The sequence below is a fragment of the Dendropsophus ebraccatus genome, chromosome 9, assembly GCF_027789765.1.
Source record: "Dendropsophus ebraccatus isolate aDenEbr1 chromosome 9, aDenEbr1.pat, whole genome shotgun sequence".
Taxonomy (NCBI): domain Eukaryota; kingdom Metazoa; phylum Chordata; class Amphibia; order Anura; family Hylidae; genus Dendropsophus; species Dendropsophus ebraccatus.
In genome coordinates this window covers 46,422,022-46,444,436 of record NC_091462.1, presented here as the reverse complement: position 1 = coordinate 46,444,436, position 22,415 = coordinate 46,422,022, and the positions used below count along the sequence as shown (strand labels likewise).

Below are 22,415 nucleotides of genomic sequence, written 5' to 3'. Positions count from 1 at the left end.
GAAATGACTGCAGCAGTTTTCCTGTGTGCAGTCCCCTTATGCTCTAAGTGGTGTCCTCCTGTGTGTATCTGTCATCCAAATGCCTGTGTACATATATCTTTACATTAGACTTTTGTTTGATGTGGTCCATATTTATACTTACTCAGCTTACTTACAATCCGTCTGGCTATGTATGCAAGAAATAATCAACCCGCTCCAAGAGATTCTTTTCAGAAGACATTACAATGATGCTTTACAGCTTCAGATAGTTTGACAGTATGAGATATAAGATTCTGTGCAAAAAGATCTTGACTGGCGGCTTAATCAAGATTAGGACAATACATATTTTATCACAGTGCACATCATTGTTACTGTTAGGGTAGAGCTAAGCATGGATAATACTGCTATTGTCTCTTTTGTATGACATTGTTTTCTGTTCTAGGTCACAGCATTATTTAAGCCTGTTTACTAACCACATTTTCTTGTTTGAGCAGAATTTTTTTTATTTTTACTTAGTGACAAAGAGCTTGAACAAAGACACATAAAATGTCAGGCTAGACACTAAGTATTTCCTGTGGAAGTTCAGGTTGGAATTAACTGATATGGGTCAAGCCTTTTTAGCTATTTTCCCAGCTGTGGCCCACCAACTCCTAGAGGGCGCCTCACTGGTGCCATACCATTTGAGAAGCCCTACTGTTTCAGAGACATGCAGGACATAGACCCCCACGAATCACTTGATTAAGGAAACAAAGCTTATGACATCCCTCTTAGAACTCAGGAGTTAGAAGTTGATTGGTTGAACATTTGACCTCTACAGAGCTATAATAAATCTAATTGGTCAGAGCCAGGTGGGGCCTAGCATGTGCTCCTGCATCTGTGAGATCCAGAGGATCTTCACTGTCCATGCAAGGTCAATCAAGGATTCCCTCTTAGCAGCAACAATGCAACCCCTTTCTTACTTTGCTTCTGCTATTTATTTCCTTTCTACTTATAGCAGCTTTCAGTACCGTAATAACCGCTTCTCCTCCCACATGCCATCTATATTACTGCCATGGATAAATCATCCCCCAGCACAGTGCTACCCTGTTCAGTGGGTTAACATTTATATTTTAGTCATACTGCAGTTTCTTATATGTCTACTCATATAGCACCTTGTACAAACCCAACGTACCACTTACCCCTTATACCTCCACATTCTATGTATAAAAGTGTACAGTGTAAATATTTAGCCTAGTACAGTGCAAGCTTGTTCATTTTACTTTCCTCATTGCTATGGGGTTTGTTTTGTTGTGGTTGGCTAGGGAAGAAATAACTGAGTGTGTACTGCTGGCAAACAGTCCAGCTCTGGTCGTCCAGACGGAAAACGGGAGAATGAGAAATAGCTGTGCACCATGGAGGGGGCTCCCGAGGCTTTGTAACAGCAGTGAGAGCACTAAAATCAACTAGTAAACATAACCTAAGGTATAATCTAAGAAAACAGGTATGCTTTACTTATTGTATATGACATGACTTATGACATTTCCCCCCACAATCTTGTTGAATGCAATCTTACTGATGTATTATTTAGATGTGAAAAGTTTAAGATCTGGCAGATTTCACATGCATCATTCCATGGCTTCAGAGTAAAAGGAATTTCTGGACAAAGCCGGTTATTCTCTCTGCTCGGCTACAGAGTCTCTGCACCTTTAGGCATGAATAATATATGTAAAGCATTGTTCTTTCAGAGGAACAGGACAAGGAAAACCCTGTTGATTATTAGGGAAGTCTGCAAGGCGCCATGCACCTGTACATCAGAACTTTATAGTCTTACTCCAGGGGGCTAATATTAATTGAATTAAGAGATCAAAAACCCATATGCTATTTCAATCCCTGAGCTTGAAAGTGTTCTTCAGGTCATACTTCTATTGAACTGTGTAACAAAATGTATTGAGTGCATTACAGTAAGGCTTGAATGTGGGATATTATTAGAATGGTGCACTGGGTCTTTCTCCCAGTGGGTATTGTTTTTGCAGGGATAGGTATCATTTTCGAAATATGAATTCAACTTAAAATCAGAATAAAGTAATGAGCGGACCAACTTTAACATTGAGGCGGGGTTCACACTATGTATGACACCAGCCGTTCTGTGACACGGCCGTGTCACAGAACTGCCGGTGGCAGTGAAGTTCAACAATGAATTTCTTTTTAATTGGAATGCGGGCCCATTTAGCCAATTAACCATAGCGGCCATACAAAACTAGCATGTCAGTTTTCAGTGCAGCCTCAAGGAATCCCGGCAGGAGTGTATACTATGTGTATACACTCCGGCTGGGATTCCATAGTTAATGCAATGTATTTGTTCAATTAAAACCGACCGATGTTGCAATCTGCAACAGCAACCGTTAATAGTTGAATTAATATGTTGTGTGAGCTTAGCCAAAAAGTGTATTTTACCATGTTTTACAGAGATGTCTGTGCTCCCGCTTTCTATTCCGATTTAAAGTGACTCCGTACCCACAATCTGACCTCCCCAAATCACTTGTACCTTCGGATAGCTGCTTTAAATCCATGATCTGTCCTGGGTCCATTCGGCAGGTGATGCAGTTATTGTCCTAAAAAACAACTTTTAAACTGACAGCCCCGTGCCCAATAATCGGGGCTTATATTACGTATGCTTTAGGCTGGCACACCCTCTCTGTCCCTCCTCCCCACCCTCCTCATCATTAGGAATGCTCCAGGCAGATTGTCTCCTATTTATCAGCTGTGTCAGCCCGGCACATGGGCTGGATCATTAAGCATATGTTAAGCATGAAGAAAATGTTTTGTTGGCATTCCTAATGATGAAGAGGGTGGGGAGGAGGGACGGAGTTAGTGCAAAGTTGGTGCAAAGTTAGGGCACAGATACTCCCGTTTGACACAGGCTGCAAGTTTAAAAGTTGTATTTTTAGGACAATAACTGCATCACCTGCCGAACGGACCCCGAAACAGATTTTGGATTAAAAGCAGCTATCCAAAGGTCCAAGTGGTTTGGGGGGGGGGGGGGGGGGGGTCAGATTGTGGGTACAGAGTCACTTTTAAGTGTAAGTTTTTACTATTTCACCCGGCTAGTCACATAGTAAACTAAAGATTGGTTCATATTGCATTTTTGCTGTCCGAATAACAGAAAAAAACTAATGGAAAAACGGATGCATTTGTGTGCATCCGTTTTTATCTATTTTTCAATTGTCTTCCATTATGAAATAGGATCAAATAAGGGATCAAAACGTATGTTTTTTTTAGCCTAAGATTTATCACAGGATTTCATAAAAACGTCAGTGTTGCATAAGGAAGATTTATCCTACCTTGAGTATCATAAGCTATATACTTTAAAACAACATATTGGTAGAGAGATGTTAACCAGACAAACTATTTTTTTGCACATGGCCAGCTCTACATGGAACTGTGGCTATCAGCGTTTAGTGGAGCAGCTTCATTCTATGATGAGATTGTCAATATTTGTATTTGCGTCATTTAGAATTTTTTTTATGCCCAAACAGAACCTCTGATTGCATATTCAATTACAACACAATTGGGATAGACTGTCCTTTGGTCCCAATAATACCTAAATGGTAATAGTCCTAAATGGTCCAATTCAACATTCTATTAATGTGAATTCACTTTAAATGTGGTGGCCTGGGAGAAAATATCCCTTTCTTAGATTAGAAAGTGTTTCTTAAATTATAACTTTTAAAGCAGTTCAGCATTGCCAAGGTGTATCCATTTTAGAGAACTAAAAGCTAATTTGTATAAAATGCCGAAATAACACTTCACCTATTTCTCCATTAACTTACATGTCCATAGTTATCGGTTTCATGCGTCATCGTTGGGCTCTGGTTGCTCACTAGAGTAAGTGGGGAGAAATGTTAAGCTAATTCCTTCTCTCCGCACCTCTCTGTCCATGCAGGAGGCAAATTCTATAGAAAGCCTATGTAATCTGTCTCCTGCAGTGAAGAGCGAAGCGCTTAGAGGGGTACTCTGGCGGGGGGGCTATTTTGGGATCTGGCTGGGGAGGAGGTGGCAGAGGGAAACAACGTCCACTCACCTCCCCGGTTCCAGCGGTGGGTCCCGTATTGCGGCGCTCCGGTCCCCAGTGCCCGGCCGCTTCCTGGTGTCTGACGGGGGCTTGAGACGTGATGTCTCAAGTCGCGTACTTGAGCGTACTTTAAACAGATCCCGCCTCTGTCACTGACTGGCTGAGCGGACCTGAGACCCGCCGCTGGAATCGGGGAGGTGAGTGGACATCGTTTCCCTCAGCCACCTGCTCCCCGGCAAATCCCAAAATAGCCCCCCCCTCGCCGGAGTACCCCTTTAACTTAGAACTTCTCACCGCTCATCCTAGTGATGGGTGGGGGTCTCTGCACCAGGCACTGACCAATCAAAACATTCAACATGTCTCAAAAAAAAAAAAAAGGGAATCTGCCAGCACCCGTACCGAACCCAACTTGCTGACAGTGCAGTGTTGGTGGCTGGCCCCTTGTTAGTATGGTACCTGTAGTAAATTTGTCAATGCAGTAGATTCTATACAGTCTTGGGTCTCCCAAAGTAATCAACAGTCAAAAAAGGAGTAGTGGCTTGGCATTTGTGCTGCACTTTGTCATGTCTCACCACTACTTCCTCCTCCCTCATTTTGATGCATATTTACTGCTGGCCAGACCTCCTGCCCCATGCTATTGTCATTGCAGTGCGTCTCCTGCTGCATGCTGTCATCATCGCATGTGCTGCTGATCTCTTGGGCCACATTTCTCAACTGAGGGCATTGGCTTCAGCCTGTCAGCACGCATGCACGGCTAGCAGTAACTATACATCAAAAAGAGGGAGGAGGAAGTAGTGGAGGGGCATGCCAAAGTGTGGCACAAACGCCAAACTTCTACTCCTCTTTGACTCTTGATTACAGTATAGGACCCAAAATTGTATAAAATCTACCGATGCATTTACTACAGGAACCATGCTCCCAAGGGGCCTGCCATCTACACTCCACTGTCAGCACCTCGGACCCAGTCTAGCTGCTGATAGATTCCCTTTAAATTATACCTTCACCATTGCTTCTTTAAAAAGTTTCAAAAATTATATACAGATTACGCTGTAGCTATATTTAGTTGGATTTGGGTTTTTTTTAATCTTATTATTATTATTATTATTTTTTTTATCTTCTCACTGTTCTATTAACCCTATAGCCAGGAAAAAAAAGGGAATAAATAGAATAGATATAAAAGACAGATTATGAGCAGGGTTTGTATGTTGCTGTATACAACAGAGTGTCTATTTTATTGTAATGAAGTAAATTTGCTTCTTAATCATGACTGAATGAAGTATGGGACTGTTCTAAGATGCATTATTGTAATTTCCGGTAACTCCGGCTGTTTGTGCTTTTTGTGTGTTTAATTTGAAATGCTAGCCGAGCTATGTGTCGTTTAAGGGCCCTTCCATATGCACAAGTGCTTGTCCTTTTGCTTCATGTTTTGCCAAGTAGCTGAATAAAATGCCTGCACTATCTTAAGGAGCTTTTCAAATTATACATTATTGGAGTCACATATACTTTGAGATCTTCTTTAACAGAATAATGTATGATTTTTACATGTACTAATGGATTCGTGCCACAGTTGCGTTGAGAGCAGTATATTCTGGAACAAAAGGTCAATTTTCCGATGTGTAAGATGGAACTTCATCTGAAATGTTTGCGTATTCAGTTAAATCTTATGGCTGCAAACATATAGAGCATAATGTGAGATCTGAATGCTTCTCTTACAATGTCTATAAAATTAAGTTCATCAAGAGCATATATAATCATTCATTTACTCATGCTACTGTTTAGACTATCACTTCTGTAAAGGAAAGTATAGGTTAGGGGGGGTCTCATGTAAATATCTATACTGTAGGTTTATTCTGTTATGGTATCTATGTATATATGTATTGGGCTTTGTTCTGCTCTAAGTAATTACCATGCACTGTTTGGTTTTAATAAAGCATGTATACACTAAGCTCAGTTCTGCCATTTCTATGTACTGGGCTTGGCTCTGATACAATATGTATATGTGCTAATGTAGAGGGCTCTCTAGAAGCGGGTGATGTGTTACAAACACTGTGGAGGCATATAGTTGTATACTTGTGTAAGCTATACATCAACATTTATTGAATACATATGACATAATTAATAATCAATCGTCACTATAAAAAACTTTGTATGGGTAAGACTAATAATAAAAGAAATCTAGATGCGTAGGAAATATAAAATAATTGTGTATAGATACCTAACTAATGTAAAGATAAGAAAGATAATAGAATAAAATAAAATAAAATCTATATGATAAAATAAGTGTGTATAGGGAGCCTAGTGAAGTTGCCTGCGCCGGGCCCAGCGCAGGCAGCTCACCCAGATGTGTATGGCAGTAGTCCCGAATCAGGAGATCTAGCTTGAGCTTATATCGCTGGATGGCCGTTGGAGTGATTGTATTCGTATCCTGGTGAGACAGCTTGCTATTTGAGTTGTACACTTTGGGTGAGATAAGATGGTATTAGATGAAAAATGGTGGAATATCCACCTCTCACCCTGTCGGCGGTAGTTCCCACGGTCCGGTATAGTATTGCAGCGACAGTCCGTGTTCCAGTCAATGCGGCTACTTTGCGATCCGTGCAGTTAAGGTCTAATGCAGCACGGTGAGCTGTCTCCTGTTGTTTGCGGCGTCCGCATGCATCTGAGTGCGCGCTCTGGCTAACTGCCGTTTGATTTGAATGTCCAGACAGATCAGCTTAGGTTCGGGATATACTCCAAAAACAGTAGATGTTAAAAAAGGCTCTGTTATCTTTGGTTCTTGAACGCGTTTCAGGAGGTCTACTTGCTCCTTTCCTCAGCAAAGAACTTTAGATAGAATATAATAGATAGAATATTTTATTTTATTCTATTATCTTTCTTATCTTTACATTAGTTAGGTATCTATACACAATTATTTTATATTTCCTACGCATCTAGATTTCTTTTATTATTAGTCTTACCCATACAAAGTTTTTTATAGTGACGATTGATTATTAATTATGTCATATGTATTCAATAAATGTTGATGTATAGCTTACACAAGTATACAACTATATGCCTCCACAGTGTTTGTAACACATCACCCGCTTCTAGAGAGCCCTCTACATTAGCACATATCCAATCCATTTCATATCCTGCGAGCGCTGGGATCAGTGGTGCACTCGAAGGGGGTGGACTCCATTCGTAGGGGTTAGGTGTAGCAGACCTTTTCTACTACAATATGTATATGGTCAACTTAACGGGACTCTGTACCCACAATCTGAACCCCCCCCCCAAATCACTTGTACCTTCGGATAGCTGCTTTTAATCCAAGATCTGTCCTGTGGTCCGTTCGGCAGGTGATGCAGTTAGTGTCATAAAAAAATAACTTTTAAACTGGCAGCCCTGTGCTCAACAGCCATGGCTTACATTGTCTATGCATTAGGCTGGCTCAATCTCTCTGTCCCTCCTCCCCACCCTCCTCATCATTAGGACTGCTCCAGGCAGATTGCCTCCTATTCGTCAGCTGTGTGAGCCCAGCACATGGACTGGATCGTTAAGCAGCTGTGTAGTTTTCACTGCAGAGGACTAGGAAAAATGATGAGGAGGGCGGGGAGGAGGGACGGAGAGGTTGTGCTAGCCTAATGCCTACAAAAACTAAGCCACGGCCAAAGGGCACGGGGCTGCCAGTTCAAAAGTTGTTTTAGGACAATAACTGCATCACCTGCCGAACTGACCACAGGACAGATCTTGGATTAAAAGCCGCTATCCGAAGGTACAAGTGGTTTGGGGGGGTCAGATTGTGGGTACAGAGTCGCTAATTATTTAAATAGGTTGTCCATATCTTTGAGAGAAAAAAAAAGGATCAGCAAATCCACATTTTTAAACCCAATGAGTGTTGCCAGGAAGCATGACCCATAACTTTTGATCCCACTGATTGTTTGCAGTGGTGATTTCCTAATAAAGCACATTATCAAGGACAACTTGTAAGTAAAGTCCAGCAGTGGACAGATGGAGTATTTGCCTTGGTACTTTGAGAGACTTAAAATGAATACAGTGTTGTTTTTCTTTTAGCACATTTGTGTTTCCTTTTTTTCCTGCGGCAAACAACTCCTTAAACAGATGTATGCACTGAGCTTGATTCTGTTACACCATGTATGGTCCATATGCAATGCTTGGGTCTGATACAGATCTGTAACTGAAGCTGTGATCTGCTACTTCTGCAGAACAATGCATTGAACACATGTATTTTTGCAGAAGGTTTGTGGATAAGTGAACATGCATACTGCATAGGGGATTGGATTACTGTCAAGCACTTACATTGGTGCACCATGTGCAATTTAAGGAGTCTCACAGGCCTCATTAAAGTAATGTATGTAATACTTTATGTATATATGTACAATGGGGAAAATAAATAATTGATGCATTGCACATTTTTCCACCTACAAAGAATGGAGAGGTCTGTAATTTTTACCATAGGTACTTTTCAACTGTGAGAGACAGAATCTATTAAAAAAAAAAAATCAATTTAGAAAACCATGTTGTTTTAAATAATTTTTTTGCATTTTTAGTGCATGAAATATTTGATACGGTACAAAAACAGAACTTAATACTGTATAGTACAGAAACTAAATCAGACATTTCCTGTAGTTCTTGACCAAGTTTGCACACACTGCAGCAGAGATTTTGTCCCACTCCTCCATGCAGATCTTGGACATTGAATTTTTTCTCCCTCCAAAGACTTTCATTGGGTTTAGGTCTTAAGACTGGCTAAGCCACTCCAGGACCTTGAAATGCTTCTTATGGAGCCGCTCCTTAGTTTCCCTGGCTGTGTGATTCGGGTCATCCACTACTCATCTTCAATGATAGTACTGAGAGAGGGAGTTAGCCAAAATCTCACAATCCGTCCTCCCTTCGATATGTAGCAGTTGCCCTGTTTCCTTTGCAGAAAAGCACCCCACGTATGATGTTTCCATCCCCAATCTTAATGGTTGGTACTGTATTTTTGGAGTTGTACTCATCCTTTTTCTTTCTCTAAACATGGTAAATGCCTTTAGCCCGTACCTCGTTTAGATCATCCAGATGGTCATTGGCGAACTTCGAATGGGCTTAGTCATGTGCTAGCGTGAGCAGGGGGACCTTGCGTGCTCTCCAGGATTTTAATACATGACTGTATAGTGTGTTACTAATGGTAATCTTTAAGAGTGTGGTTCCAGCTCTCTTCAGATCATTGACAAGGTCCTACCATGTAGTTCTGGGTTGGCTTTTTCAGAATCATCCTTTCCCCACAACGCAAGATCTTGCATGGAGCCCCAGAACTAGAAAGCCTGACAGTAATCTGGTTTTCATTCCATTTTCCAACAGTAGTTGCTTTCTCACCCAGCTTAGTGCCTAATGTCCTTTAGCCCATCCCAGTCTTGTGCAGGCCTTCACTTTTGTTCCTGGTGTCCTTAGTCAGCTCTTTGGTCTTGGTAATGGTGGAGAGGTTTGAGTGTGATTGATTGAGTGAGTGAGTGAGTGAGTGAGTGGACAGGTGTTTTTTTTATGTAGGTAACAAATTCAAACAGGCGCAGGTGGGGCTTCTTAAAAAAAATGAACAGGTGTGTGAGAGCCATAATTATTGCTGGTTGGTAGGGAATTAAACACTTATTTCATGCAATAAAATATAAATTAATGATGTAAAAATCAGACAATGGGATTTTCTGGAATTTGTTTTATAGATTCTGTTTATCACAGTTTTAAGTGTATCTATGATAAAAATAAAAAAATTAAAATTACACACCTCTCCTTTCTTTGTAGGTGAGAAAACTTGCTAAATCAGCAGTCTATCAAATGCTTTTTTCCCCATTGTATGGCAAAATCGGAACGGCCGGTGTGTTACTGCATGTGAACATAGCCTTATTGTACATCTCAACTTTTTGTTTTGTAATACATATACAGTATGTACCAGTAAACTTCATGATACTTCGCATCCTAAATGCCTTGGACATCAGAGTTGTATGCGATTCTGGCCATTACTACAGAAAGGTCAACGTATAAGCCACACAACTGCTCAACAAAGTTCATATAAAACCAATCTGCTCTTCTGACTTTTTCCTCTTCTGAGACCTTCTTAATCCAAGTATTTGTGGCACCATATAGTCCTTTGGTAGTCCTGCGGGTTGCCTGTATAATCCTCCAAAGGAAACGGGAGATGTATTCTTTAATTCTAAAAATAATGAATGTACTCTAGCACAATGCAACTCTATAGCACTTCACAGTATAAAAAAATAGTTTTATTGTACTCACAGATCTAAAAATCAATAGGCAACTCATCAAAAATAAATGCATGTATCACGCCAAGTCCCATCCCAATCCTGGATATTGGCCTCTCTTTTTTTTTCTTGGGAATACAAAGTCTGTCTTTACTATTAAAGTTCAAATCGCAGCTATTCACTAAACAGTATACCTAGCAGCCCATATTCCATGATCCAGCCCTAGGTTTAAAGCAGGGAAAAATAGTAGTTACCATAGTTACTAAGTGACTTCATCTTTTTCATTTCGAATCTTTGTCAAATAAGTAAATTTTTTGTGCGGTTATTCTTCTACTGTCAACCTTCCATACAGAAATACTGCTGTTATGGTGCATACTGGACATTATAAATAAGGTGCAATGGCTGACCCACTTTAAGTCAAAGTAAACAATATATACAGCTCACAAAGATGTGCACTTCAAAGATGTGCAATTTAACTTAAGATTTACACTTCGAGGATTTGATGCAGTCATTTTCTTGACTGAAAAGCAGTTCCATTCTCCTAGTATGTCACAGTTGATGTTAAAATATTTCCACACCAGTGGACTTTAGTAAACTTTATTCTCGGAATATTGCAAATCTTATACTTTACTATCACAAATCAATAAACTCATCTGTACCTCCTGTAGTTTATGCACTAAAAAACACTTCTAAAGTTGATGGATAGCACCATAAAATAATGAGGTTTGACCTAGTTGAGAAATGCAGATGGTGTTGGATGTTCATTCTGCCTTATGGTGATTTAACTCTGCAGAGTAGTCTTTATCCTTCCAGTTAAGCAAAGAAGGTGAATTAGCAGAGTAAGGGCCCTATTCCACCGGACGATTATCGTTCGCATAATCATTAACGATTAACATTAAACAAACGCTATTGCGAAAGACCTGAAAACGTTCACTTATTTCCATAGAACGATAATCGTTATTTATGATCGTATTTGCAATCGTTTTTCTCAAGGGTGCAAGTTTCAATTCCCACCAACAACACATGCAAGAATTTTTCATGTTTTCTCCATGTTTGTGAGGGTTTCCTCCAGTTACTCCAGTTTCTTCCAAAACATGCAGATGGGGGAATTTAAAATTTAATTGTGATCCCCAATAGAGTGATGTCTAATGAAGTTGTTAGTAGAGGAGAAAAGGGGCAGGAAAATAATTCCTTTATTCCTTGTGCTAGCCCAAAATATTGTTATATGAGAAGTAAATTGCCTATTTAGGCAGTAGGGCTCAACAAGACGTTTTAGAGAAGGTTCATTCTAAATGGTAAGTGCTTCACAAATACATTTTAGTAATTGGATTCATGTGTGGCATGGCTGTAGTTCTTGGTAGGACCATTAAAGATGAAGGTCCTAGATCATGGTCAGATGGAGACATGGAGATGGAGAAAAAACCATTATGACAGCTGATGGCCATAACAATAACCTCTGTCTGCTTTACATTAATAGAATACAAGTACTGAAATTGCATCTGCTGTAGAAAGTGCTGGCCCGAGCAGCTGTGGGGAATTTGATTTCCCTGTGCCTGCTTTCTGCTCTTAGGAGAAAATTGAATAATAGAAGGTTTATGGAATTCCTCTTCATATTGAACACACAATGGTTCTTCCAAATGACCGCCTTATAAGTAAGATATTGATAACTATTATGGAGATTTAACTAGTGCAGAATGGGTAAAGGTGCCAATGTAACCAATAATTCTAAACTCATTTATTTGTTAGAAGGTAAAATGGAGAATACCTTGTTCTGTATCCCTAATTTGTTTTCAATAAAACTTTGAATAAGAAAGAAAAATGGAGAAGACCATGTCCAAGAAGATGATTTAAAAGATTTTCATTGGAATTGGATTTAGTAGAATTGGATTGGAATTAGTAGATTACGTGAATGGTCAACACTGGGAGCAAGAACTAATTGTGCTCAAAGCAATGAGAGTGTTAGTTGAGTCCCTTTGTTATCACAATTCTGAGCCAGTCAGTGCTTCACATTGGAGCAACCAGCAGGTTCACAAGCTGCTTTATGCTGTCTGAATAATGAATGAAACACATTGTCTCTAGACTGCTCCAGGGAATTGGGTTTCTATATCTTCTTGTGTTGTTAAACATGTTGTAAAACAAGATCTTGTGAAACATAATTTCATCTTGGGTACTGATCTCTGAACGCTTACCGTTGAGCTTAAAAATGCAAGTTACTTTGATCCAGGGACAACACCTCGCCTATTAATACTCCATTTTATCGTTATAATAGCTCCATCTTCCTGAAACCTATCTGAAGATGTGATGACAGACGGTAACTGGAAGGTTCAAGGGGGAATTGAGTGCTGAGTATTTCTGCAGCCGGTGCAGGAGTTTGTAAAAGTAATTTAAATTCAGAATTGAAATCTCAGAAAAGTCTTGGAAGGAATATTTCACATTACAGTAGAAGTACAGAGCACAAATAAAAGGGAATGTATTTCAGGTCTTGAAAGTGGTGCAGAAGCTCAGGAACAACAAAATATGCCTCCAATTTTCGGGAGCCAAGACTTATTTGCGTTTTGTGCATAGAAAATGGAGACCAGAATAACTGGTCTGTGATTTTTATTGCAAATTCTGCCCTTTATGACTTCTTTCATCGTCCAGCTTTCATGATACAGCAGACAAATAGTACATATAATGGCAGCAGAAAATTCTATTATTGGCTAATAACCCTTTATTATTGCATGAGCGAGTCCTGTGCTTGTATGGGTTGGATCAGATCCTCTTCTCCTCTCGGCAGCATGCAAGGAATTTAAATGAAGTATCTCCATCAGCACAATCCACTTGGGCTCAATTTAATGAATAAATGTTTATATTTGGGTTTTGCTGTCACAACAATCTATTTTGTCAGCCTGAGCTATCGCAGGTTAAAGCTAGCTTTTCTTTGCCTGCATTTCAATGACAAGAAATATGTATTAAATGGTCGTCTTGTCTAATTTTCAAAGCGTTTGCAGCGGGAATTGTACTTTAATGAATTTAGCGACAAAATTATGATTGGCAAAGAATCCATTTTCTTCTGCACGTTGGATAGAAAAGTCTTAGGTGCCCTAAATAGAAACTAAAAACAGAAAATGGTGTTGTTTTTTATTGTCTATGGGGGACATTTATCAATGATCCGCCCAGGGCGTATGCCCGGGAGAAGGCGCAGATTCACCACTTCTACATGGCATATGCCTGCCGTATCCCCTGCTCGCCCGAAACTTGGAGGGGGGGGGGGGGGGGTAAGGCGAGTAGGAGGCATAAATCATGATCCAAAGCTGCATTTAGATCATGCACCTCTAAATAAATCTGGCTGGGGGGAGGGCGGAGCCTAATTTAAAATCAGTGTACGAGTACACTGGTCTTCATAAAGCCCCCTCCCCCCAGTGTTTTTTGCACAAACTCCCCACTGTGTGCAAAAAACAGAGCGCTGCACATGGAGGCAGTGTGGCCCCCATTCGTGCTGGATTTGTTACAACCTACACTTTCACTGAGAGTGCCCAGGCAGCCTTGAGTGTCCTGGATTTATGTTAAGGAATGGCTGTGCACTTATCAGGGATTACAGAAGGTGAATCTGTCGGCTCTAATTCAGGTTCCAAACTACTGATACTGTTAAGCTACGCTCCCAACACATTTTTCTTGTCCGTTTATAATTTTTAAAATGACGTCCATCATTTTGAGTCCAAAATGGCTTCTTTTATTTTGAGGATTGGCCGCCCGTCAGTGCAATAACAGCTGTTGGTACATTATTCTAGTGTAGGTGGACTAACAGGCCTTTGATTGTGTCTTTAATTGAAAAGTCAGTTGAATTAAATTGTAAAAAACGGAGAAAGGATGGTGAAAAAAGAAAAACTGTGTGTGAGCAACTAAAAAATAACATCCGCTGTTTGCATAAAAATTCAGAAAATAATTGACATAATCATTATTTTGACGTCTGCGCAGATAATGTCCATCATTTTAGACATTGTCTGCATTGGACGTCCATCATTCCATTGATTTCAATGCATTGTATCAGTGAAATTGCAGCAATAACGGACGTCTTTATAAATAGAAAAGGAGGACACCTTTCTATTTTTTGACGTTCTGTGAACAAAGTCTCAGATACTGTAGCTGTTTGGGCAAGTAGACACATAGTATTGTTTTTGTATCTGTTAAAAAATGCTTTTATAGCCAAGTGCAAAGTGTCAAACAGACGTGGTCAGGCCCCGTAAGTGTTTGTGGCTCCCCCTTCCCTCCTATCCCTTACCCTGCTTATTAGTTAGGGCTCATCTTGCAGCTGAGTGTCTGTAAAGCTGGGATAGAGATCAGAAGGAGAACGAGAAGGCATGCTAGCTATCTACCAGAGTCAGCATTTACAACCTGAATTGTAGCTCCCAGATTCCCTTTAAGACAAGCATGTGAACTGTTGGTCTAAGTAAATACCCCATATAGAATATAATGATTAGATTAAATAGTGGACAAGTAATGTAACTCCATAGAATTGTGTAAAATTTAATGGGGTTGTGTATGTCATGTCCAAAAGCTCCACAATGATCTTTCCCCCGACTAACCTCAGATTGTAGCCCCTTTGTTCTTGTATTCAGCTTCCTATTAAGAACACTTCCCTCCTAAATCCTATGTTTCCCTTTAACATATTTAAAGGTTTTGATTATGTCCCTCGATTATCATAGCTATGGCAAATAGAGGCAATCCACCAGTTCTTATATCAGACACACTATTACATTACTGCTGAACTTTGCATTCATTTGATGCATAGGAAAGCTACAAGTATAACAGCGTAAAAACAACATGTGCCTGGCACATTGCCACCTACTTTGGGTCTTCCTTCACCAGCCCAATGCATAATGAGCAATCTGATAGCTGTGGCATCACTCGTAGCTCATTGAATCACAGGAAGATTTATGGGTCACCAAGAGACCTATTAAGCTCAACTTGCAGCATTCTAATCTTAGCAGATGTGTTCTTGTGGAGCAGATTCCTTCTCTTCCTTCAGTATATAAGCCAATAGACAGCTCATAGTCATATCATGGAACAATACAGATTTGCAGCAGTGAATGCTTTATTTGGTATAGTAATGTGAACACAATTTGCCGAAAGCTCCATTCTTTCAGGATAATCATCACTGAAGTAATTTTACAGATATATTATTGTTAAGCCATAACATGTTTACTGCAGTATAAGTGTATATCTACCATTATGGCTGCCGACATTAGAGCAGTTTGCGATGGGAAAAAATATACAGAACTGAAGGCAGTGTTAGAAAAATTCTTGTTAACTCATCGGTTTTCACACAGTTAAATCTAAGAAACATAGCTTCTGGTGACTCAAATATAACAATCCTGACTTCTCTAAGGTTTAATAGATCTAATGGACAATGACTAAAAGGGTATGTGTATCTGTACAGATAGCTTCCAGTGGATTCACCCGTCCCATAGGCTCCATTCTATGCTCAGGCAGATTTCTCCATCCACCCAAAGAATTGACATGTCCGTTCTTTGGACGGATGGCGGAATCTGACTGAGCATAGAATAGAGCCTATGAAATGGGCGGAACTATAAGGTGGAGCATGGGGGGGGGGAGCGGTAGAATCCACTGGAAGTTATTCATGTGGATTCTGTAGTGTGCACATACTCATAGCCAGGATTGAAATAGTACATATGTACTTGGTGTTGGTGTGCATTGCCTAAAAGGATCAGGTTGGATCTGCTTTAGAGGTATCCATCTGTCCTATTGTGAGTGTATAATATCTGTGTGACCTTCTTGTCCATTATACAACCTTCACCATATGAATACATAAATCTGTAGTAACTACTGGCCAGACAGAACGTTTTCACTTTTATTACTTTCTTGAATCAGCCAATCAGCAGCCATCATCTACGTATATGGGTTTCTTCCAGTATGCTTGCTTTCATTTGGTTTCTTATCTCTTTTGGGATGTAAGGACTCATAATTCTTCTGAATAACATTGGAACTTGTTTGGCTCAATCAATAGTTGGAGTTCAGTAATTGCTAAGCCAGCATAGACTATGTAATTAAATATGAGGTCTAATTTCCATTCTTCCTTAAGAGTCTTTAAAGAAAGTTTATACTTCCACCCAATTCTGGTAACTCCCAAATTGAAACAAAGTTACACAGTCAATACACTAGTGCTATAGCTTGTGGTATTACAGGTAACATTGACTTACAGTATAAGGCTAGGTTCACACTATGTAACTGTGCGGCTGTATTTTTTATGCGGCTGTAAATGTGCGGATGAAACTACGGCCGTGGGAAAAAATAGACATGGGCTCAAAACATACGGTCATTTACTTGGAAATCTGGTTCAACTAAAAATAACAAATAAAATCTTAAGAAAGTGATGCAAACACCTCTGGATGCATCTGGGAAAGCAGAGAACACAGTTTACATGAATTGCTATTACCGGGGTTTGCCATCCTCTGCAATAATGCCGATGTCTCTCATGGTTAATCTATTAAAATAATAAAACACATTTTCGTTCGAAGTGCCTTTCGTTGTTCAATAATTAAATTTAAACGAATCCATCATTTTGCAATTAAATATACTGTTAAAATAAATAGATATATAAATAAATGTATATTTATATATATATTTATTTTTTGACAGTATATTTAATTGCAAAATGATGGATTCGTTAGAATTAAATTATTGAACAACGAAACTGAATTTATTTAATCGAAAATGTGTTTTATTAATTAAATATTAATTAGTACAGGAAGCTCCATAAGCCGTTAATTCATATTGCTGGCAAAAGAGCATTCTGTACTAATCATCACTTTACTTTAATGAAAACATCAAATGTTTCTTCTAATTATGTTATGACAATAGCATTATTAGAAGAAACATTTAGAATTATATGTGCGCTCAGCTGATTGGCTGACCGGCTCAGCGCACATATAATGAGCCGGTCCGCAGTACAATGACTTCATTGTGCTGCGGACCAGCGAAGAGGACACATCGGGGTGAGTATAGAGCTCTCCCCACCCCCTCCCCAGCACTGCACCCCTCCCAGCAAGGAAGAGGGTCACTTAACCCCTTCCTTGCTGGGATGGGTGCAGTCTGACATCAGTCTGGCCCCCAAGGGGTTAAGGGGGATGCAATACATCCTCCCTTAACCCCTTGGGGGCCAGACTGTAAGCAGCGATCTGTAAAGATGCTGCATACTGTAAGGAGCACAACACCGCTCACAATGATGGGTGTTGTGCTCCTGTTTGTGTGTTTTTTGTGTGTTTCTCCCTTTTTTTTTAAAGATATCGGTATCCTGGGGGTTACGTCGGACTACGTGGACTACGTCGATGACCAGCGTTTTTTTTATTTTATTTTTTTAATAAAAGGGTCAATGAGGGGTGTGGGGGTGTTTTTATTTGAATAAAAAAAAATTTTAACTTGTGTCTTGTCTTTATTTCTTTACTTTATAGACTTAGTAGTGGAAGCCGTCTAATAGACGGAATCCATTACTAAGTTGGGGCCTAGTGTTAGCCGGTATAAAATGGCTAACACTAACCCCCTATTATTACCCCAGTACCCAATGCCACCAGGGGTACTGGGAAGAGCCGGGTGCCAGTGGTCCCGGAGCGTCAAAATTGGCGCTCCTGGACGGGGCGGCAGCAGGCTGGTAAGATTTAGGCTGGGGAGGGCCTAAACCAATGGCTCTTCCCACCCTGGTGTTACCAGGCTGCTGTCGTTTGGTTTTTAACCCGGCTGGTTATAAAAATAGGGGGGACCCTATGCGTTTTTTTTTAATTATTTATTTATTTTTTAAAAAAACCGCAATCATTGTGCAATTAAATATACTGTCAAAAAATAAATATATATATAAATATACATTTATTTATATATCTATTTATTTTAACAGTATATTTAATTGCAAAATGATGGATTCGTTAGAATTAAATTATTGACCAACGAAAGGGACTTTATTACAAAGAAAATGTGTTTTATTAATTTAATATATTAACTATTAGAGGCATCGGCATTCGGCATCATTGCCGGCTATTTTTGAAGTACTCCGTACGGACCGCCTGTCAATCCACAGCCGCATTTCCAGCCGCAAACAATGGTCTTGTTCATTTTTTACGGGTCCCTTTACGATCGGGCCGTAGATTCATACATAGTGTGCACTGTGCAGCCGTATATCCTATACTTTCCAGCGTATGTATGAACCACCAAAAATACCGCCGCACAATTACAGCCGCAAATACAGCCGCACAGTTACATAGTCTGAACCTGGCCTAATAAGGCTGCATTCACACTACGTATATTTCAGTCAGTATTGCAACCAAAACGAGGAGTGCATTAAAACGGCCATTATTTCAATACAACAGCCGTTGTTTTAAAATAAGAGCAAATATTTGCCATTAAATGGCGGCCATCCACTCAGTTTCAACATTGTGTGAACAGATCCTTTCTGTGTTTTTAATCCACTCCTGGTTTTGGTTGCAATACTGACTGAAATATACTGACTGAAATATACATATACTGACTGAAATATACGTAGTGTGAACGCAGCCTAATGGTTGAACAGGCGTAGTGTCTGGACAAGAATTAATTAAGGGCGGACCCTTTTCTTGGTCTCAAAAAGAGCTTAGATATGTTTAATATTGGCATTGAATATAATTGGCTTGTTACCAATTGGGGGCATGTCCCCACAGTCTGGCACTGGCAGCTCTGATTAGATAGTGTTTGACTAGTGTGGGGAGAAGCCCCCATTGGTGACACCCAGTTGGTTATTGAGTCATACACTTACTGTATAGCAGAAACAGAAAAACTAGTACATCACAGAGCTACAAAAATAGCTGATCCAGAATTTCTATTTCATGCTAAAAAAAAAAAGACAGACCAGGAGTGGTGACAAGTTCTCTGGTTCTCTGGCCATTTAATTTTTTTTTTTTTATATGTAGTCAAGTCATACTCACCTTAAAGGGGTTGGCCACTTTATAGTAAAATAGGTCAGTACAAAGTATTAGTAAGTGTGTATATACTGTACTATATATGCTGACAGCAGCTCCCTGTGTAGCTCATAGAGCTAACATCAGACTCCCCTTAACCAGGCTTTGGTGCCCTGTTCTGTTTTGTTTCAGTCCACAAAATGGCTGACATGGAGGAGCATGTGACCAGGCCCTGTCCACTGTGTCCTCCATAGACATATACAGGCTCAGTGGTGAACAATGGGGGGCGGGGCATGGTCACATGCTCCTCCATGTCAGCAATCTTATGGACCAAAACACCACAGAGCAGGACAGCACAGCGTGGAGGAGGGGAGTCTGATATTAGCTCTCTGAGGTACACAGGAAGCTGCTGTCAGTATATACAGTGAGTACTCCTACTAATACTGTACACTGAGCAATTTTACTATAAAGTGGCCAACTCCTTTAACAATTTCCCACCGATCCTGTTTTGATGCTTCCTGGGTCCTGTACCTTTTTGCACCCTCCTGATATGAACAAATAACCATTGCAGCCAGTCACTAGCTTTGGTATATCACTGTTGCAACCAGTTACATGTACATGTCAAGAGTTAAAAGGAAGCTGAGACTGGTGATGAAACTGGGAAACATTGGAATTAGAGTAAAATTTGTAAGGTGAGCATGACTTCCTTCATTTTAAGGATCTTGGACACCTCCCTTAATGATTGAAATAACAGTGTATGTAAATTACTATTTATTAAAGGGGTACTCAATTAGGGGTGCTAAATTATTTTCCTTTCAAATCAACTGGTGTCAGAAGTTCTATAGATGTCAGGAGGTGGTGGCAGCTGCAGCTCTCGTCCTGAGCCATTAATCATCTTGCAATTGAATTCTGACTGACAGGTTTTTCCTCCCAGTCAGATTTGGTTCTGGAGTCCCTGCTCCAATCTCGTTTTGGGGATGAGACTTTAGCCCCTATCTAACTACTACTCCCACCATGTTCTAGTTGCCTGCTATAGCTTAGTGACTAAGCTAGCTATATCTTTTACTGTTTACCTTGTCTGACACCTTGTTATTAGACGTTGGCTCTCGGTCTCCTGACTATCCCTCTGACCACTGACTTTGCACTTCATTGCTTGATAGTTATTGACCAGGCTTGCTGACCTCTCTATTATTGTGTATGTCGTTTGTCTTGTCTTGTGTTTGCACTGATTTCAGAGCAGTTGCAGTCTTCACTTGGGGCCGGCCTGTTATGGAGTTGGGTTTCCCAAGAAGGCAGGGACAGTTTGGTGGGAGCAGTGTCAGATCTTCACCTAGTCTGTGTATTTTGTGTGTCCCTGACCTGTTCCTCACAATAGATTTGTAAATTACTTCTATTTAACAATCTCAAGTCTTCCAGTACATATCAGCTGCTGTATGCTCTGGACAGTTCCTGTCACGGACAGAGGAACCAGAAGAGAGGACTATGTCAGACTCAAAAAAATACATCACTACCTGCAGGACATACAGCAGCTGATAAGGGCTGGAAGACATGAGATTTTTTACATAGAAGTAAATTACAAATTTATATAACTTTCTGACACCAGTTGATTTGAAAAAATAAATAAAAAATACTGGAATACCCCTTTAAGGATAGCACCATAGCTTTAATTCCTAACTGCACCAAGACAGGTTGAATTTTTAGTCAGTAATCCTGACAAATCTCATCGACTTATAATTGGCTCCATCTGGGTTGTAATGTTTTTGATCACAAGAATACAGTAGTGCTGCAGATTGTGCTGTTACCATAAAAAACTGGAACTCTGACAGAAGAGAACAGGAAATATAGAAAGGGCCGGTTCATCTTTTAGCTTTTAAATAAACCTTCTCCATCCAGGAAACAAGGTGCCGTGCTGCATTCTCTGTATGAATTCCAAACCTGAATGAAATTTTGCCTTCTGTCCTGCAGCTAAAGTGTTTATCCTAATATATAGGCACAGGATGTCCATGCTAGGGATTTATGAGTTTACTTGCTGGCATGGACAGCTTGTCTCATTTATATTGATTTACCACGCTTGGATTGAAGTTATTTCCAATAAAAACATTAATTCAGCACACATCACTTGCAGTCTAATCATTTTTCTCAGCATCACCCTCCGAGAGTCTCAACCTTCTGATCTCTTCCCCTGTGCAGGTCAGTTGGTGTCTCTCGCCAGCAACGATGGAACAGTCAAGATCCTGGTGTTATCTGGACAGCTGACCAGCCTAGCCGGCCATGAAGACGATGCCCAATGTGTGATCTTTGACCACAAAGGCGACTACCTGATCTCTGGCGGATCTGATGGAACTGTCCGGTTCTGGTCCTAAGAGGGAGCGCTTCCTTGTTCTCCTTATTAACTACTATATACTGTACCGGTTTGGATCAGTGTGAAATATGCAAACATGGCGAAGAGTTTTAAATGTTTAATAAAGTTTATCTTGTTCGTCTCAAGTGTTGTTTGTATTAAGCTTCATCTACATTAAACTACTCAGCGATACCATCTGGCTGATCTTAACTCATACAATCCTCCATGGAAGCATTCAATAATACTTTACACTGTATAAATTGTATTATTTTATTACCTACCCTATAGTGCTGCACTATATACAGTGTGTATGGTGCTGAGCATTCCTATACCCCTGTGTGCAGAGTGCCTGGTGCTGCACTATATACAATGTGCATGGTGCTGAGCATTCCTATACCCCTGTGTGCAGAGTGCCTGGTGCTGCACTATATACAGTATGTACAGTGCTGAGCATTCCTATACCCCTGTGTGCAGAGTGCCTGGTGCTGCACTATATACAGTATGTACAGTGCTGAGCATTCCTATACCCCTGTGTGCAGAGTGCCTGGTGCTGCACTATATACAATGTGCATGGTGCTGAGCATTCCTATACCCCTGTGTGCAGAGTGCCTGGTGCTGCACTATATACAGTATGTACAGTGCTGAGCATTCCTATACCCCTGTGTGCAGAGTGCCTGGTGCTGCACTATATACAGTGTGCATGGTGCTGTGCATTCCTATACCCCTGTGTGCAGAGTGCCTGGTGCTGCACTATATACAGTGTGTATGGTGCTGAGCATTCCTATACCCCTGTGTGCAGTGTGCCTGGTGCTGCACTATATACAGTGTGCATGGTGCTGTGCATTCCTATACCCCCTGTGCAGAGTGCCTGGTGCTGCACTATATACAGTATG

The 22,415-nt window shown here is 40.3% G+C and overlaps 1 protein-coding gene across 1 annotated transcript in view; it reads left to right on the top strand.

Moving 5' to 3' along the window:
• The window catches only part of SPAG16 (sperm associated antigen 16), a 666,429-nt gene extending 644,761 nt beyond the window's left edge, over positions 1-21,668 (top strand). The window contains exon 16 of the mRNA XM_069983207.1: positions 21,372-21,668. Within this exon, the coding sequence (XP_069839308.1) occupies positions 21,372-21,544 (173 nt within the window). The 3' untranslated portion in view covers positions 21,545-21,668. The remainder of the gene's footprint in view (positions 1-21,371) is intronic.
• Positions 21,669-22,415: the final 747 nt, after the last annotated feature.